The following is a 17,474-nucleotide window of genomic DNA, read 5'->3' on the forward strand; positions in this document are numbered from 1 at the left end:
CCTTCTCACATGATCCAGGTTACTCAGGAAGGTAGGAGTCTGTGCACATGTAGGTAGACCAATGAAAAACCTTCACCTTTCATCTTTAGTCTTTAAAAGTGCAAAGAATCAGCTAGGGACAAGTTAAATCAGTTACATGGGCAGGCCTTCGCCCCCCTCTAGTGGAGAAAAGTGAAACATTCCTAGTAGCGGTGAAAACAAACGTTTTGCTGTATCTTGCCTCTTTTTCAATTTTTTGTCTGACTGCCATCTTGTCCTGCTGAAACTTTGATCATATTAGGAAAATATGAACAGTTTGGCCCCAGGAGCAGTGATGATATCCGAAACAGAACAGTAAGAACCAACCGTGTATAACTGAGAATAAGTCGCTTTTTGGAAAATACAGGTTTATCCAGTGACGTTTGTTGATGTCAAGTTTATTTAAAAATAGAAATACCTCAACATCAACCAATGCTGGACTTAATTCAGAAGCAAAGGCCGCATTGGAGAGTGTGAATCCCACGTGAGCCAATTAAGATGCCGTCACCAGCCTCTACTGAAAATGAAGTAACAGTTTACATCCCCATTTGCACCTCAATTTTTAATCCCTACCAAGTTAAAAGGGCTGAATGAGGAGTAGAGCAGCTCTCACGTTCTGCAGCTTTAACTTGAACTGCTCCATAGAGAAATCTTGTCTTTATATTTTCCTGACTGGTGACACTAACAATCAAACAATGTCTCTTTCTTCATTCGTGTTTTTGAAGTATCTCCTTATTTATAAATTTACTTTGTAATGTTTATTCATTCGTCAAAATCTCAACAAAAATATAATTTTTATTTCTCTTAAACCTTTTATTCCATATGTTACACAGAGGAGTACATTCTTACTGACCATCTAAATAGATTAAATTGGTTTTGAAGGTGATTATTTCTTTTGTAAAGTATAATGTATACTTTGCAAAGATGGCACATTTCTGTTTTCCTATATGGAGAATACTAAAAAGAAATGTATCTATCAGAAGAGAATAAAACATTATTTGATGTTATTTTTCTCTATTATAAATAAACAACCATAAAATGTCCTTGTAGCTTGTGTTTGCTCTTAAAATTAACAAAAAGTTTATGCTTTGCTTACTGAATTAAAGTAATATTGGCCCTTTACTGTAGTTCATGAATAACAATGTCACACACACACACACACTGTTTTTTTATATGACCAGCAAGCAGCTGACGTCTGTGTCAGGAGCTGTTGCATTTCAGGACCGCAGGGTTTCACGGTAATTACTGCGCTTCAATGGGTTTAACCATGAGCCTCTAACCCGTGACGGTCATGAGGGGTTTCTGCCCCTCTCTGCTCTCCGGCACACCGAGGCAGCATATTTGAGGATTGAAACAACTCGGAGCTCGGTGGAGGCAGTCTTTCTTTTTGTTGTTCTGGAGAAGCCATCCCAATCAGAGGAACTATTCTCTGCAATCTAATTATCCAATTTGGTAAGATGTTGTTTTTCTTTTCTCTTCTGCAGTGGACTTAATCAGGGGGGTTAGAATATTTTTGCACTGTGCAATGAATTAACCCACTTGTAAAAACATTATTGTCAGCTGAGCTCTGAGTAGCTTGATATTATCTGACCAGATGGGACAAACTGATGCTGTTATATATTTTGTCTGCAGCAGGAATCACTTATTTTACATCTGCTGCCGCAAGACGACACAAGTGAAATATTGATAAGGCTTATGTTCCGATTGGTATTTTATGTCTCTGTCACAAACTGTTGATTTGCAATCTTGACAATGAAGATTTACTGTTTTCACAATGTTAACCAATGAAAAACCCCACGAGGAACCTTATTTAGACATGAAAAAACATTCATTTGTCACAATAGGTATGAATTGATTTGCCACTTTTTCATATGTGGGTTTTCCTTTTTCAATCTTAAAGAAATACAATAACAGATACATTTTTTATATAGGCTATGGATATATATGATGTTTTGTTTATCAATTGGCATTTTTCCATTATATTAAAACAATTACAAATACTTTTAAGAGCTCCATGGTGGTAAGGTGTGATGGTTTCTGATGTACAGTGTATGCTTTCTGGTGTTGGAATAATTAACAGCGCTGTTCCTAACAAATGCCTATTTATTCTCCAGTACAGCAGGCTGTTTTCACACCCCCGACACAACAGATTATATATGAATATCCATTTACATAATGAAAATGATTATGATGTGACCCACCGGAGGAATACGAAGGCTTTGAAATTGTCACAGTGTTATTGCATTGTATTTGATTAGATGTGTGATGTGATTTTCTGCAGATTTCTAGCTTGATGCGTTGCAATCGTACAGACGGAATGCCTCGCGGAGACTTCAACATCTATTTTGCCAGCAGCAGAGGAGGATTTGTGAGAGCTGAGGAGTATGTGCTTCGTTTTTGTTTCTTGAAATCAGGAAGAATGCTTTGATTGAAACCAGAGATTTTTATATTCTGATAATTCTGGTCATAACTATATTGATGTTGTTATTGTAATAGAGGTTAAGCCATGAATTTAAACTCTGTGTGTTTTTGGTAATCCAGGGCAGTGGGAATAGCTCTGCTGGTGGTCATCCTGGCATCTCTGCTCATCCTGGGCTGCTGGTACTTTAAGAAGAGGAGCGGCTACAGATTAATCAGGGTGAGACCATCACACAAACATTGTCCTTCAGATTTTAGGCTTCAAATGATGACTTTTCTGTCATTCTAACAAATTAAAATCAGACATACATGTTATAAAGTGATTTCCACACTTCCACACTAAATCAGATACACACAATTAACTGACTCGTCAAATGTCTTTATCTGATCTTTGCTCAGATTGGTATAAAATGTTACTTTGACTTTCTCTCTGTTATTTAATCACTCTGTTAATTTCTCCTCTTTCCCCTAAACTCTTAACACATCCTTCTCTCCCCTGCAGAGCCCCAGATCGAGGTCACCAGGTGTCACAAGGGGCCAGTACTCCGAGGCAGGACCTTCCGCAGATAACAAGATGGCTCTCACCGACTTTGGCAGCCTCCGACCTGCGGTGAGGAACTTTACTCCGTTACATCCTCCTTTTAAGTGACACAAGTATTTTGAATGCCAAGGGGGAAACATTTATGTAGAATAATAAATAGAGCGATGGACTTCAAGGAAGGGGGGGGGGGGGGGGGTGCAACCCAAAGTCCATGACTGAGGTTACTTGTTCAACACAAAGCCTCGGGGCTCTGAACACAGTGTACAGCACGTGAGGCTGACGGAATGGAGGCCTGAAGGAGAGATTATTGTGTCACCAGACGTGGGTTAGGTATTAAAATGTTTCATTCCCAAGGGAGGTATGCGGTTCTGTGCACAAGAAAAGAAAGAGGGTGGGGTGGAGGGATCATATGAGATGGTGCTGATCATCCTTTATTTTCTTTTTCCACTGCAGCAGGGTCATAAGAGTCTACCAATAGAAAGTTCAAGACTGTTTAAATAGTGTCTCCGTTATACAGAGATACTTAATTCACAGTTTAAAATTGTAGATTTTGTATCTGATCTGCTACTGAAGACAACAGGAGATCAAGTAGAAAAACACGATCAAGTAGAAAAACACGACCCAGACAGTGTTACGATCTTCTTTCTAAACTTGCACGCATTATATTTGAGTGTGCTCGTCCTTCTCGTCTCCAGGTCCCTAATGCTCCTCCAGCCTATGAAAAGATTTCCACGGGCCCAATGCCTCCTCCCTATTCCCCCTGAAGGACAGACGTCTGATGAAGAACGGAAAATAACGGAGAACACTTCATCTGTTGTTTGATAATTTCTCCTGTATAACCTGATGTCACTGTCAATATAGTTCCTAATGCTTTATAGTTAAATATCCATTGGTAAAACAATCTCTCACTTTGTAAAATCACTCCTGTGTATGAAGACACAATGTAAATATAGTCAAGGTGCTTTCAATAAACAATAAAAGAAGAAGTCTTTGTGTAAAGAAGCCATACAACACACTTGCTGGGGACAACCGCATTGTTTATTTTCATGCAATAACGTCCACAATTTTCAATGAAAGTGTATCTAGTAAATGTCTTTTGAAAAATCTATATGGTAAAAATAAATAAATGTGACTTTATATGGGCGCAGACAAGTTGTACAAAGTCCTCTATCAGTTTATTTATATTTCTAAAAAGTAAAATGTAGTTCTCGAACTGTAACTAGTTGAAAAAAGGACAACGTGACTGGATACCAATGAATGAACCAATGAAGAGTATCCCAAATATGACTTACTGAAGCAGTATCCAATTGCATCGAAAAGTATTTTAAAAAACTTGAGTTGAAATTAGTGAACATCCCATTTTCTACCCATTTTGTTATAACAGTTGTCATTACTGGCCATGAGGTGAAAAAGAGGAAAGTCAATAGTCTATAACATTCATCAGGGCAACATCAACTTTTTCCACTTAAGCAAACCATCACAGTATACATTTCCAGTAAGTTCAATTGAGTATACAGTTTACCTAGAAGATGATCTAACCAGAGTAAGACCTACTGTGTCCTAAATGTAAATTATGAATCAAACTACAGCTGGAAAACAGTTATTTAACTAATCCCAGGATTAATACAAGCGATGGATATGACTGATTCACTTTGTGTCTGCCTGCGGAGGCAGAAAAGAGGAATCATGTGTGAGTAGTGCTCCGCGGGAACTGTTGGGGGAAACCAGCAGTGCATCCAGAGGTTTGGGGCAGGCGGTCAGCTCTGTCGGATTGACCTGGCACTGAGCCGTGCTCAGAACAGCTCCGTCAGGACTAATTAGTAGCTTGGATGCTACGTTGGTATGAAAACCCAAGGCGGAGGTCTGCAAAGAGTGCTTTCCAAGGGCTGGATTGGTCAGAAAGACAGGTGGTTGGATGGTGGCGTTTGTCTTCCCTGATGTTATTGGTTGAGCTGAAGTGATTATTACAGTGCTGCTGGATGGAGGCGTTGTCCCCACTAGTGCCGTTTCATAGGTATTAACAGTACTTCCGATTGGTGGAACCGTAGCAACTGGGAGCGTTTGCATCCTAGATACAGTGCTGACAATTGGTGGGACAGCCACTGTTGGCACTACTTGTGTTCGTGTGCCAGCATGCACTGGTTGCATGAGTGCAGGCACCTGCTTTCTGATACAAGTGTTGCTTAGTCCCGTGTGCAGTAAAGCATGTGATAGAGCTGTGGAGGATGCAACCATTCTAACGGCTGCCTGCTGAGACCGTATGCTTTGACACTGCTGGGCAGCAACAGAAGAAGGCAGAGGTGTGCCTGTTATCAGAGGAGCTGCGGCAGAGGACATGGGCGTTGGAACTTGTATAACAGGACTAGACGGAGATACAGCTGATGGGCTGGGTAAAACTGACCGGGATGAAAGAGGGGCTGGAAATCTGGGCAATGAGTGTGCTACTGCGGACAAGACTGTGGTTGAACAGTTAGCCTGCATGGCTGTACCTGCAGGTAACCTAAAGGGAGTCAGTGCTGAATGAAAAGCAGGGGCGCTAGTAACCACTGGGGAAAGTAGAGACGGTACACTGCCTAACCTTGGTGGGGGTGAGACCAGAGCGGTTGAACCTAAAGGAGATGATGCAAAGTGACCAGCCTGTGCCGATGACAAGCTAGGCAGAGCAGTCACATTTGTTCTACTGTGTGACATTGTTGAGCCGAGGCCAGTTGCTCCTGTTAGTTGAACTGGTTTGACATTGGGAGTGGTTGCTAACAGTGTAGGACCAACAGCAGGTGAGCAGGTTACAAAAGGAGAACTCACAGCTGGTACACCAGGTAGCCTAGCTGGGGACTTGGGTAAAACTGGCGCTTGAGGGGGTACAGTGGCATGGCTGGCCCCTTGGGGAGGTGCTGATGCTCCGGTGATGGTAACGCTGGCAGTAGGCACTTGCTGTGGTGCAGGGCTAGAGATGATAAGGACGTGACTGCCTGGACCTAAACCCTGGGGAGGGACTATAAACCGTGCATTGTTAAGAATGATCTGCGTGCCAGCTGCAAGGGGTGTAGATGTGTTGATGACTACCCTCTGCTGGATTGTGCCAGTAGAAGAGGTGGAGAATGGGGGACTGGTGGTAGTTGCTGAGGAAATTGATTTATGGGTATAATTTTGAGCAAGTTGAGTGGAAGATGAGAAGGAAGTTTCCTCACCAATGCCACTTTGGATAAAGGATTGCTGACGGAAATGAGTGGATTTGGAGGTTTGGGCGGGACTACTCTGCACAGTAGTGTTTACCTGAGCAGGAGTGCTGCTGGATGGTTCACTTGCGCACATACTGAGGTGCTTCTGGATCGTGTTTCCTGCGGGCAGAGTGGCCACAGCAGATGTGGACATGCCTGTCTGGGAGAGCATAGTGAAGGAAGCAGTACCCTGGAGTTGAGAGCTGGTGGTCAGGGAAGCGTGAGGGGCATGCTGTGCAGGACAGGGTGTGATGATATTTGTGCTCTTGGAAGGAGAACGTGACAGGGCACCAATGGTCTGTCCAATGGTTGTCGTCTTTCCTGACAACTGGATTTGAACCCCTAAAAACACATTATATAAACATTTAATTCAAGTGCTTGATATTGATAATAGGGCTGTATTTGGGGTTTGAGTATTACAATATGAGATGGGTTTTGGTCTTATAAAAATAAGGTTTTTTGAGATAAGGGTATTGTTTTGAGTGCTTTCGTCGTCTCTGACAGCAAAGTTCCTGCACTAATAGTTTCATTTTGACAAACTGCCTATGAAAGCATCATTATAAATATATATATATATATATTTGCAAATCGTCTTCCATGTTTCTAAGTGAATCCTTGTTTTAAAGGTTGGACATAGGCTTATTATGTATAGCCCGATGTCATACATTAATGTATATATTTAAACATTTACTGATTTGCTTAATATTTACTTAAGAGTACAATGACAACATGCAATTCTGCAGCACCTAAAAAAACAAATGCATTTCTCCACTTACAGTATAAAGTTTACGTGCACAAATTAATATATTGAATCAAACACAAAATTCATGAATCATGAGAATTCTGGAAAAAATATCACATCATACAAACCCACCTGAGGGCAGGCTGATGTTCTGGACCATGGGCGATGCTGAACTGCTGGTTGGTTGGCCCGGGCCTGATCCCATCGTTAGAGTCTGACTGGGTAATGAAGTGGTCAGCTGCTGTCCACTGGCTACTGCTGCTATCGCCTGCTTTGGAATGCTTCCCATGAAGGTGGGGGAAGATGTGGCTGAAGGCTGGCTGATAAACATGACTCTGGAACTAGTGGGTGACTTTGTGGAAGGGGTTGTGCCTTTTGATAAAGCTACAGTTGAGGTGGGAGTTGAGGAGGGAGTGACCAGGATGAATTTAGTGACTTGGGATCGCTCGTCTGTACTGAGCCGTTTGACACCCGTCTTGCTGACTTCTGCTTGTGTGACAACTTGGGGAACACCAGAACTATTCAGTGATGGGACAGCGGCAGTATTTTTTACCAATGAAGTTTGGAAATGTGAAGCAGCAGCGGCTGTCTGCGCTAGCTGGCCAGTCTTTTCTGCAGCTGTAGAACAAGCTGAGATGTAAGAGTCTTGACTTAGAGCAACAGAAGTAGCTGTAGTCTGGCTTCCTGGGACTGCAATGGGAATGCTACCAGTGACTGCAGTGTGCATGGGGGATGTGAGAGTGGAAAGAGTCTTTAAAACCGACGGATCCTGCTTCTGAGGTGGGGCCACTGAGACACTCGTCACTGCCGGGATGCTGAAAGGGGACGTCTGAGCCGGAGAAGATGGAGAAAACGCCGTTGACGACTTGGATACCAGGAAGGCTTTAAACTGAGGTGAGATGGTGATGACTGGACTGGCGGGCAAAGAGCCAAGCCCACCGTGGCCTGAGGATGATTGAACTCTGACGATTCCCGTGTTGCCTCCTCTAGTTGTTACCAGGATTGACTGCGAATCACGGATACACACGGTCTTGAGCTCCTGCTTAAGTTCTTTAGATTCAAGAGGCTCAGTAGAAACTGCACTGGAAGGAGACCTGATGGGTGAGAGGTTTGGCATGACACCTTGTGGTGAGCTGGCTTGGGGGCTGCAGATATGTGCCCTCTTGTTCAGGACCCCCTGTTGCTGACGAGGGGGAAAAGAAGGAGAGGGTGTTCTCACTGTCCTGGCATCTTTTAAAGGAGCCACTTGCTGAACAGGGATTCTGTTTTCAGGGATGGTGAACCCCGGCACATTGGTTGAAATACAGAAGGGGCTGGCCACTTTAGAAACCGGGGCCTGGATGTCCTTTGATTGATGCTGATGTAAAGACGGCGCCTCGTCTTCAGCTTTGGGAAAAAGAATATTCGATGTTAGAATCACCACTTGCTGCAGGCCTCTCTCTCCAGTGCTGTGGTTCATGACAGGATTAACTGAGATCTTGACTGGGCTTTCGCCGTCTTTCCCAGCAGGCGGACCCAGCCCCTCAGGTGCCTTGCACACCACCTGGACATGAATTTTTGGAACAGTCTGGGTTGGTTTGGCCGATTTGAGAGGAGCTGCCGTCACTGTGGCCATTCCTGGCTGTCTGTTTACCTGTGTGTGCTGTTGACTTTGCGGCTGCATTTGTTGTGAGAACTGCTGGGAACTGGATTTTGTGGAGGTTTGTGCTTTTGAGAGTTTTGTCGTAACCAATGCCGAGGCAGGCAGGGAGAACAAAGACCCTTTGCTCTGTCTGTCTATATTGTTGAACCCTGAACCATCAGCAGGCCGTTTCATTAAGGTCACTTTGTTTCCCACACTCTTAGCCAGCAGGGTGGGGATGGGCGTGTAGCCCTTAGGTAATCCAGTGGTGGGGTGTAGGATGGTGGGTCTGTGTGGCAGTGGAGTCTGGGCTGGTAACCCTGGTGCCCATGCCGAGTTTGAGTCAATGGATTGATTTGATGGGATCAGTTCAGATCTAGACGGTGGCACAGAGTCAGCAGTAGAACCAATGTTTATGCCGCCAGCCTGAACTCTTGGTAGCCGACCGACTCCTGTCTCCGTGCTGGATAGAGGGTGTTTCAGGTGGATGGGAGGTGTGTACGTCACCACTGATTCTCCACCAGAGTCAGCCACAAAACCCCTGGCACTTGCTGAGAATATAATACAGATGTCTATTAGGGTTTGCATGGATCAGTTGGTCATCTAAACAGTTCAAACAGACACATAGGGACTGGGTTGGGTCTACTGAATTGACATTGGGGCAATGATCAGCAAGCATCACTTTTCAGAGTAGAAAACATTTCACAGGTGCTGACTGGGGAATGTCCTGATATGTATTTTAATTCCTCAGTGACACTTAAATACAATCACTTAAGGGCACAGTGATTTTTACTACAAAAACACAGTTCAATGACTTTACCTCCACTCCAAAGACCTCTAGGTACCACATGTTCCAGGTCTTCCTCTTCTGATCTTCTATGAACATCAGTGAGGGAAAACAGGTCCTTCCCCAAATCCCTCTCTTCATCTTCATCTGATGATGATGATGAAACACATTCCTCACGCACAAAATGATTGTACTCGGGGTGCTTCTTGAAATCTTCAAATTCCTTCTTCAAACGAAGCCTGATGAAGAAGCATGAAAATAAAGATATAACAGGAGTTTATTTTTAGTACAATAACAAAATCTAACAAAGAGCAGCTTCATCAAAGATGTTTTTTACAATTCTGATTTATGATCATTTAAATGTAAAACGAGTTGTACCTGTTCCTTTGGTAAGCCTTTACAAGTTTGGGTTCCCAGGGTGACAGCTCATTCAGTAGTCGGATTAGAGTGCTGTGGAGGTCCTTTACTGCTTCTCTCCGATTATACCACCTACCGTGCTGGTAAAACATGTAAAAGAAATATTAGCAATAAGTCATCAATATGAAAATATGGATCATATTTTATTTTCCAATAAATACAGGAGGCTCTGCGGAGGATTAGGAGATTGATTTGCCAGAACTGGGATTATCACCTACCAGTCTCTTCTTATTGCTCTCCAAGTCATCAAGCTCATCTTCTGTCTTACTTATCAGCTCTCGCAACTCTTGAAGACTCGTGCAGACCAACTGCAGAGGAGAAATAACAAACCAAGTATGTGTAATAATATCTTGATAAAGAAAGAGAGACACGAAAAAAGGGGCAGAAGAATGGAGAGGCCTAAATAAAGATTTTAAATCTGTTATAAAATTAATCATTATTTTTTCCAAGATATTTTGTCTTTTGATTTAGAAAATGGGGAGGACACGCGGCAAAGGGCCAGATCAACACCGACCCTGCGGCTTCAGACTCAGATCTTCATATGCATATTAGAGATGAATGCATATTTTAGCATGGTTGTGACTACCTTGAAGGATGGTTCAACTGAAGGTTCATCTGTAATGTTCTTTGAAGATTCTAGATCTTTCCCTGTCAAAAAGAAAACCGATACAATCACCAAACATTCAACATCCTTGGTTTAAGTTACCATTTAAAGAAACGAACACAGAATAATTAAAAAAACATAGAAACTATCCCACATGTGACTGTGGCAGTAAATGCACAGTAATAAAGGAAGTTTGAAGCTGATACAAACCTAAATGAAACTGCTGAAAAATGTTCTCACCTGTTTTATGTTTTTTCTTCCCGTCTTTTGTCTTGATTGTTGTGGCGACTCGCCGCACTGCAGGCTTGGCAGCCTCAGCTGGGCACAGCCTCACCCTGTCCTCGTGCTGCAGCTGCATGTGCTCTCCTTTCACCCTCGGCAGCTGTTCCCTCCCTCGCTTTTTCTTCCGCTGTTTTTTCTTTTTAGTCCAAATTTTGTCGCTCGCCCTCTCTTCACTTGAGTTCCGAGTACTCTCAGAAGACACCTGTGAAGCTAACCCTGGTTTTCCACAGCAGCACCCACGCCCCTCTGACTCAGCATTACCTGTTTTGCTTTCAAAACACTGCATACAGGAAGTCCTTTTGCGTCCCTGTTTGGGACTTTCTCCTTCAATTTTAAGCCCCAGCAGTTTGGTTGGAGAGGCCAGATTCCCTGAGCGAGCGGGAGACCTTCCTGTGTAGCTGTGCTCCCCAACACTCAGACAGGGCTCCTGTGTATCTGCATCAATGGTACGCTTTGAGGACAATGAGAAGCCCCTCTTCCGTTTCAATCTCTTGGATTGATGCTCCAACTCTACTGTCTCTTCTTTCAGAGGTAATTTCACACCACATCTTCTAGTTGGGCTGGTGTAGGGAAGGGCTACGGAGTTAGTGTGTATTTTTAAGTCCAATTTAGAGTCTTTACAGGAGTCTCCATCAGAGGACCCTGATTCAGACCCCTCCTCCTTCTTCAGTGACCAGAATTTCAAACCTTTATGTTCCTTCTCATCCCCATTTTCCCTTTCGAAAAGGCCAAATGTCTCTGCTCTCCCCTTTCCGAAATCATCAGACTCTCCTGTGTCCATAGAGCGTCCGTACCACTCCCTGTCACTTTCGTTTCCTTCAGCCTTCATCCCGTCCGACCCCTCTCCCTCTGTCCCTGGCTCCATTTCGAGCCTTTTTACCCATACAGAAGGGAAAGGGAAGGCCGGGGGTGCGCTGGGGCTCTGGCAGTAGATCCTCAAGTCTGCCCCACAAAAGTGTGGGAAATGTATATATGCATTCTCCTTGCTGTCATAGCCCAAAATAGACTCCCGACATTCATGGATAGGCTGGGCCAGCAGAGCATCCTGCACACTCTTCTGTGTCTCGTACACATTGTCACACAGGCCTTTCAGAAGCCACACTCGCTGGTAGAACGGCAGCAAGTGAAAAGGATTCTCCTCCATAGGACTCACCTCCCCGAGGGTGCTGAAAAATTGGAGGCAGAGTCCCAGCTGCTCAGCCCGACCTGGCTGATCATGCGAGGCACCTACAACTCGATACCAAGTCATGACCTTCTGCCTGAGCTCTGACTCCCAGCGGCGGTAAGGCAGTGCAGGCCGCCGGGATAGAGTGGCCCTCCGCTGGGGAGGGGACAGCAGGGAAGACATGATTTTGGAGAGTAGGAGGCTGCAGCGGGGCATCAGCAAACAACGCTCCAGCTCAAAAAATACAATCTCTGGGAGGTTAAGAGCAGTCTGAGCCAGGCAGAGGAAATGCCCTATGGCAGGGAGTTCCCAGAGTGCATCCACAGTTTGGGGGGAAGCCTGTGACAATAAGGTCTGCTCCCACTCTTCCACCTCTTTGGCTGACATTTCCTCTGCCTCTTTCTTCTCGAGCTCACGTTGCCTGAAAAGTTAGAAAACATGTGATTTTTTTTTTTTTGCAGCACATTTAAGACATTTTTTGTAATATTTTACACTGTAAACAATCAATCAGTGACAGCAACTTTTAGTTTTCCCTCTTAAATATGTGTTCACTGACCTCTTCTCCTCCTTGGCCCTCTGCTGCTCCTCTTGCCGCAAGCTCTGGACCATGACAGACTCATGCCCACCAACAGTGATAGTAGCCAGGCTCCGAGGCGCCAGTCTCCTTCTCGTGGAGGTGCCCCCCGATCCACGTTCCTCCTCAGCACCAAAACGACCTTTGGAGGTCACTGCCAAGGTGGTCTTCTCTCGCAGCGTCCTTGTTTGTTAGATGGGGAGAAGAAACAGATGTGTCAATGTGATTAATGTTGCTTTGAGGTAGCTTTAAGGATTACTGGAGATAAACAGTGAGTCCACATTAATGTAATCCATGTAACTTTTTTACCAAAAAAAGGATCATGTAGGCTGAAGAACACACTCGCATTCATTCATTTAGAATAATAATGTACTAAGGACAGTTTGTATTTATGCAGAGTAGAATTATGGAAATAATTCTTCTAATTCTGTTTCAAAAACTGAACCTACTAAATATTTATGATGAAAGTACCTATTCCAGATCGTCATATGTGGCCTGGCCCTGGTCATATGTATATTAACCTAAACTGATGCACATTACATAGAAAACACCATTGGGGTCCTCTATAATTACAGTTGTGTAGTGATTTTGAACATTTAGCAGCTAAACTATACGGTCACAATGTAATTGTGTACCTGGACAGTAATGTAAGCTTCTGCTCCAGCATAATTTCCAGCTTTTGAGCCTGTTTTGAGATCCAGTGGTCCACCCCGTGGTGGCGGTAACAGTTCTCCAACATCAGCCTGAAGTCTGCAACAAACTCTGTTATTGTCCCATACTCCTGGCTGGTGAACTTCTCCTCCATCCGCCGCAAACACATGGACTGCCTGAGCTGCGCCTGACCCCGTCCCCGGACGCCTCCGATACCGTGCTGGGCCTCCTGGTGCCCCGCAGGGTGGAGGAACGGGCCGGCGATCCCTTTGTGCTTGTCCAGCAGAAAGCAGGTGAATATCCTGTAAGCTTGCTGGACCTCTTGGTTCATATTTTCCTCCTCGGGGCTATTGCTGTTGCTGGAAATACAGACCTCGGGCAGGGAGAGGTAGCTGTTCGAAAAGTCAGACATGTCGTCACTCTTTTGAGCCGGTAGGTCCATTGTCTCTACTTCACAGGTGCCATTACTGAGCCCATCCTCGGTTGTCACCAGGTCGGAGCTGAGCTGCCAGGGTGCTGGGCCCTGGTCTGCCACGGTTAGGTCTGGATTGTGGAACAGGGGTTGGCTACAAGCTGCTGTGATTTGCTCCGTCATATCCTCCTCCTCCATAGTGCAGACACCTAGGAAATGGGTAACAGGTGTCAACTATGGTGAATTTGATATTGCAAACAACAGTCCTCCATTTAGGTTATAATGCTGGAATAGCGAGAATAAACTGAACGAGAATTAAACAAATCAACAGAGCTTACTAAGCATTTATATAGGAAGAAATCACGGCAGAGAAATTCTTTGTTTACACCTAACAAACAGTGTTATTCCTGTCATGGCAGGTGCTCACATAAGAACAGCAACATAATAATAGACTTGGAAGTTTACCTCATGGGACTGTCTTCAAACCACCTGCGGCTGAACTTTATTACATCTACCCTCTTTGTCTTTTCAAACTTTTCTCCCCCCCCCGGATCAATGACTGGCTAGCTTGAATTTAACCAGCTAATAACGAGCTAGCTAACGGTACTTAAGGCAACAATAAGTAAACAAAGTTTGTCCTGCTCGCTAACAGATGCTCCTACAGATCTTATAACGTCTCCCCCCCACACACACACACACACTGATCACGTGCGAAGTAAGACCACACAGTGTCGAGAGGCAGAGCCGGGTTAGGTTTTTACCACATACCTTCTTTTTCTTTCTCAGTGCGGCTCCAGACACGCACCCGGGGCGAGACGAGCCGTTAGCGGGCTAAGCAGCCTCGGCAGCTCGCTAGCTGGGTTAGCTTGCTATTGTCTCCGAACTGCGGCCTGCAATTGCTGCGCTCGCTGCCCATTGTGGAAATCCTGCAGCGACAGGGAGTCCGGCGGACAAAAACTTACGCAGACATGTCGTGTCGCCAGCGCACGGTGGGATGTCAGTGACGGCGAGGTGGCTAAAGGCGCATTAGCCGGAGCGTCGCTAGCCGATTGTCCGACAATACACGGCGTGTCGTTACCACTAGCCATCCGGCGAACCAGCTGGGTTTGCAAGTTGACAGCCGCTTTGCGCCGCTCGGGATGCGCCAGGCTCGCTTCAGGGACACGTTTGCGCCATTTGTCAAGTATCTTTGGGATCTCCCAGGGCTGGCTAAGAGCTCGTGAGGGACAAGTGAGCGGTTCCCTTCACTTCCACCCTGCGTGCGCCAGATGCTAACGTGCGCAGCCTGACGTAGCCAGCTGGTCGCGTGTCACAGCGAATTGTTGTGGGGTTTTTTTTAGGGGGGGATGAAGTCACACACTGCATTTCACTTTGTGTTATTGATATTACGCAGCTGCAATTATTGTGTCGCCCGATGTCAATGAAAGAGGATCACCATCCCTTCAAAATTAGACTTGATATTGCCCAGGATTCATAAAACGAACGTGCACGAGCAAACCAGCAGCATCGGTGTGTTTGAACATCCATTCATAAGTAAAGTATCAATGAAAGAAAACACACACATACACAAAACACAGCAACTCATAGTGATCCTCCAGCTGCCGCTGCTCCGGTGTCTCACTTTCAACCGCTAGATGTCACCAGTCACCTATCAACGACAGACACGTGATTGGCTTATTATTGTTTTTTTTTAATGCAGGTTATTGGGTTGTTTCTTCTTCTTCCTCTTCTTGTATCAATAATAAGAAATATAAAGGTAATAACGAACACCATAATAATATTTTTAAGATGGCGATGATAATGAGGGTGAGTATTATTAGAAGTATTAGAAGTTTCAAGTTTTATTTGTCATGTGGACAGGGTCAACAGTACAATGAAAGGTGTTGGACGAGAAGAAACCGGTCAGATCAGTAGTGCAATAAAAAAGCAAGGTATAAAGGTACAATAAAATGAAGTAACAACTTCAGTTTTGGCATTTTTATTAGTATTGATATTTGACTTTTGTGTGGCAACAACAACGTAAAGCCCCCAATAGCTCCAGCACGTAGCTATTCTTGTTATGCCCATAGATTTGGGGCTGGTATATGTGAGTCCTAGTGTGGGAGTTAGGAATTGTACACTACCTGAGAGTGGACAGCCTGACAGACTAAATGAGTTTGAGCCGAAAAATGTGCAGAAATAAATAGGTATGTTCACACTGTTGTAGACTTAGGTTGTAATGTAAAATAATTAAAACAGTGTCTCTGAACATATGAAGCACCATTCATTGTTTCATTACATCCGTCATCATGTCTGTCAGTGAAGGACAGAACTGTATTATTCTCTCTTACTGACAGTTAGAGACTTGCCAGTGGCACATCGATGTCTCCAGGTGGGACAATTGTTAATTAAGCACTTATGCCACGAGAGGCCTGCGCTTTGCAGGGATTTTAGTTTTGTTTTAGCCATAAGGAACTGTCAGGAAATGGAGCTTTCATTCCAATATATAGTTCTTTTTCATGCACAATGATGAAAAGATGTGTATTGTTGTGGCATGCACAAATATCCACCCAGCACACAACATCATTTTCTCTGTAGAGGTCTAAAGTGGCTTCTTCTGTTTCGCAAAAATAGGTGATTTTAAGGAAATGTGATATGGATTCTTTCAAAAATGCTGAGCTGTGGCAGTTTTTTGGTATTTCACGAATAAAGAGAAATGTCCTGTCACTAGGCGGTGGACTAGTGGCAGAAACTTGGACTAGGGGCAGAGAAGGTCTCTGGTTCGTCTCTGGTTCGACTCCACGGAGAAACAACAAAAAGACGAAGCTGGATTGATCTGTCCAAAAATCCAAGAGTCTCCCTGCCCTGTCTAGTGCCCCTGAGCAAGGCACCTTACTCCCCCAACATCTGCTCCCCGAGCACCGTACATGGTCGCTCACTGATCTGTGTGTCCTGCACCAGATGGGTCAAAAGCAGAAGTTAAATTTCCCTACCTGCATGAGTGTGCCTTTGCATGTCTGTGCATGTGTTTGGGACTAATAAATGCATCTTAATCTTAATCTTAATAAAATATTTCCGATGAAAGATTTATGTTTGAGTGTTTTTGTAGGATTTATGTATAAGGCAGAGGTCATTTAAATAACGTTATATAAGGCAATGAACTCCAAGGCAATGTTAAAAAATGTTTGAATGTATTTATCACATTTTTGATCATAAAATAGACTGCAGATTCAGACTGTGATTCAAAAATTGAAATGCCTTGCAGAAAGTAATCAATTGAAGCTGGTAAAATCTGATTCCAGCCTAAAAGTTATTGAAGCTGCTTCCTGCAAACATATACTGGGACTGTTGGGTTCATTTCCCATGCATATCAGCCAGGAGCAGATCCAGAGGGGGGGCCCAGGGGTGGGCTTGTACGAATTGTTGTTTATTTTACTCTAGAATGGACCCTTTATATTAGAAAACTTTATATTAACACCAGGAACAGATCCTCTCTACGGAGGCCACCATGCTTTTTACAGTAGCCCAAACTGGACAAACTAAACATCTTTTGAGTTTTTATGACAACTGAAGGCTACCCTAGGTTCTCTCTCATGTTTAGAAGGAGAGGGTGAGGTGAGGGGTATTCAGCAACTTCACCACTAGATGTCACTAAACTCTACACACTGAACCTTTAAAGGCACTTGAATGAAGAAGTTATGGATCTGGTTTTATAAACTGCTCTGGATGGAGCGTTCCAATGACCATCAGGCACTGTGCTGCACCCAGTGACTACAAGCTGCTTCTCACTGTTTAGACTTTGGGTGCCACTCTCAGACCACTGGGCACTGAACTCAGGGGTCTCACAGGGTTGAATCGGACTGACATGTCTGTTATGTATTTGGGAGCAGCCCCAGTAAACGATTTAAAATAGTGCAAACCCAATCCTGTGGGTCACTGGCAGCCAGTGTTTAGATGTAAGATGATGGGTGAAGAAAAGCGGGCTTGGGGTCCACAGAGGACCTCAGTGTGTTGTGTTTGTTTGTTTTATCCATTTTGATTGATG

The 17,474-nt window shown here is 44.3% G+C and overlaps 2 protein-coding genes across 2 annotated transcripts; one reads left to right on the plus strand and one right to left on the minus strand.

Moving 5' to 3' along the window:
* The first annotated feature begins 1,288 nt into the window (after nucleotides 1–1,288).
* On the plus strand, nucleotides 1,289–3,963 carry mlana (melan-A). Its single transcript, XM_062412995.1, has 5 exons — nucleotides 1,289–1,470; nucleotides 2,300–2,400; nucleotides 2,560–2,656; nucleotides 2,939–3,046; nucleotides 3,673–3,963. The coding sequence occupies exons 2-5, from the start codon at nucleotides 2,312–2,314 to the stop codon at nucleotides 3,739–3,741; spliced, it is 363 nt and encodes a 120-aa protein (XP_062268979.1). The 5' UTR covers nucleotides 1,289–1,470; nucleotides 2,300–2,311; the 3' UTR covers nucleotides 3,742–3,963.
* Nucleotides 3,964–3,997: 34 nt separating this feature from the next.
* On the minus strand, nucleotides 3,998–14,773 carry LOC133975110 (uncharacterized protein KIAA2026). The gene is made up of 10 exons (XM_062412994.1): nucleotides 14,219–14,773; nucleotides 13,023–13,659; nucleotides 12,370–12,570; nucleotides 10,607–12,234; nucleotides 10,349–10,410; nucleotides 9,981–10,070; nucleotides 9,724–9,842; nucleotides 9,379–9,584; nucleotides 7,070–9,109; nucleotides 3,998–6,537 (listed from the first exon to the last, which is right to left on the minus strand). Exons 2-10 carry the CDS (start codon nucleotides 13,646–13,648, stop codon nucleotides 4,625–4,627), a joined length of 6,885 nt encoding a protein of 2,294 aa, XP_062268978.1. The 5' UTR covers nucleotides 13,649–13,659; nucleotides 14,219–14,773; the 3' UTR covers nucleotides 3,998–4,624.
* Nucleotides 14,774–17,474: the final 2,701 nt, after the last annotated feature.

Source organism: Platichthys flesus, chromosome 19, assembly GCF_949316205.1.
Source record: "Platichthys flesus chromosome 19, fPlaFle2.1, whole genome shotgun sequence".
Taxonomy (NCBI): Eukaryota; Metazoa; Chordata; class Actinopteri; order Pleuronectiformes; family Pleuronectidae; genus Platichthys; species Platichthys flesus.

Excerpts from the sequence above, each read along its gene's own strand:
- mlana (XM_062412995.1), top strand. The coding sequence starts at position 2,312 with ATGCGTTGCAATCGTACAGACGGAATGCCTCGCGGAGACTTCAACATC. Across the intron at positions 2,401-2,559 it reads GGATTTGTGAGAGCTGAGGA|GGCAGTGGGAATAGCTCTGC; the intron begins GTATGTGCTTCG and ends TTGGTAATCCAG. Across the intron at positions 2,657-2,938 it reads GCGGCTACAGATTAATCAGG|AGCCCCAGATCGAGGTCACC; the intron begins GTGAGACCATCA and ends TCTCCCCTGCAG.
- LOC133975110 (XM_062412994.1), bottom strand. The coding sequence starts at position 13,648 with ATGGAGGAGGAGGATATGACGGAGCAAATCACAGCAGCTTGTAGCCAA. Across the intron at positions 10,071-10,348 it reads CAGTTGAACCATCCTTCAAG|TTGGTCTGCACGAGTCTTCA; the intron begins GTAGTCACAACC and ends TCTCCTCTGCAG. Across the intron at positions 9,843-9,980 it reads AGAGCAATAAGAAGAGACTG|CACGGTAGGTGGTATAATCG; the intron begins GTAGGTGATAAT and ends ATGTTTTACCAG.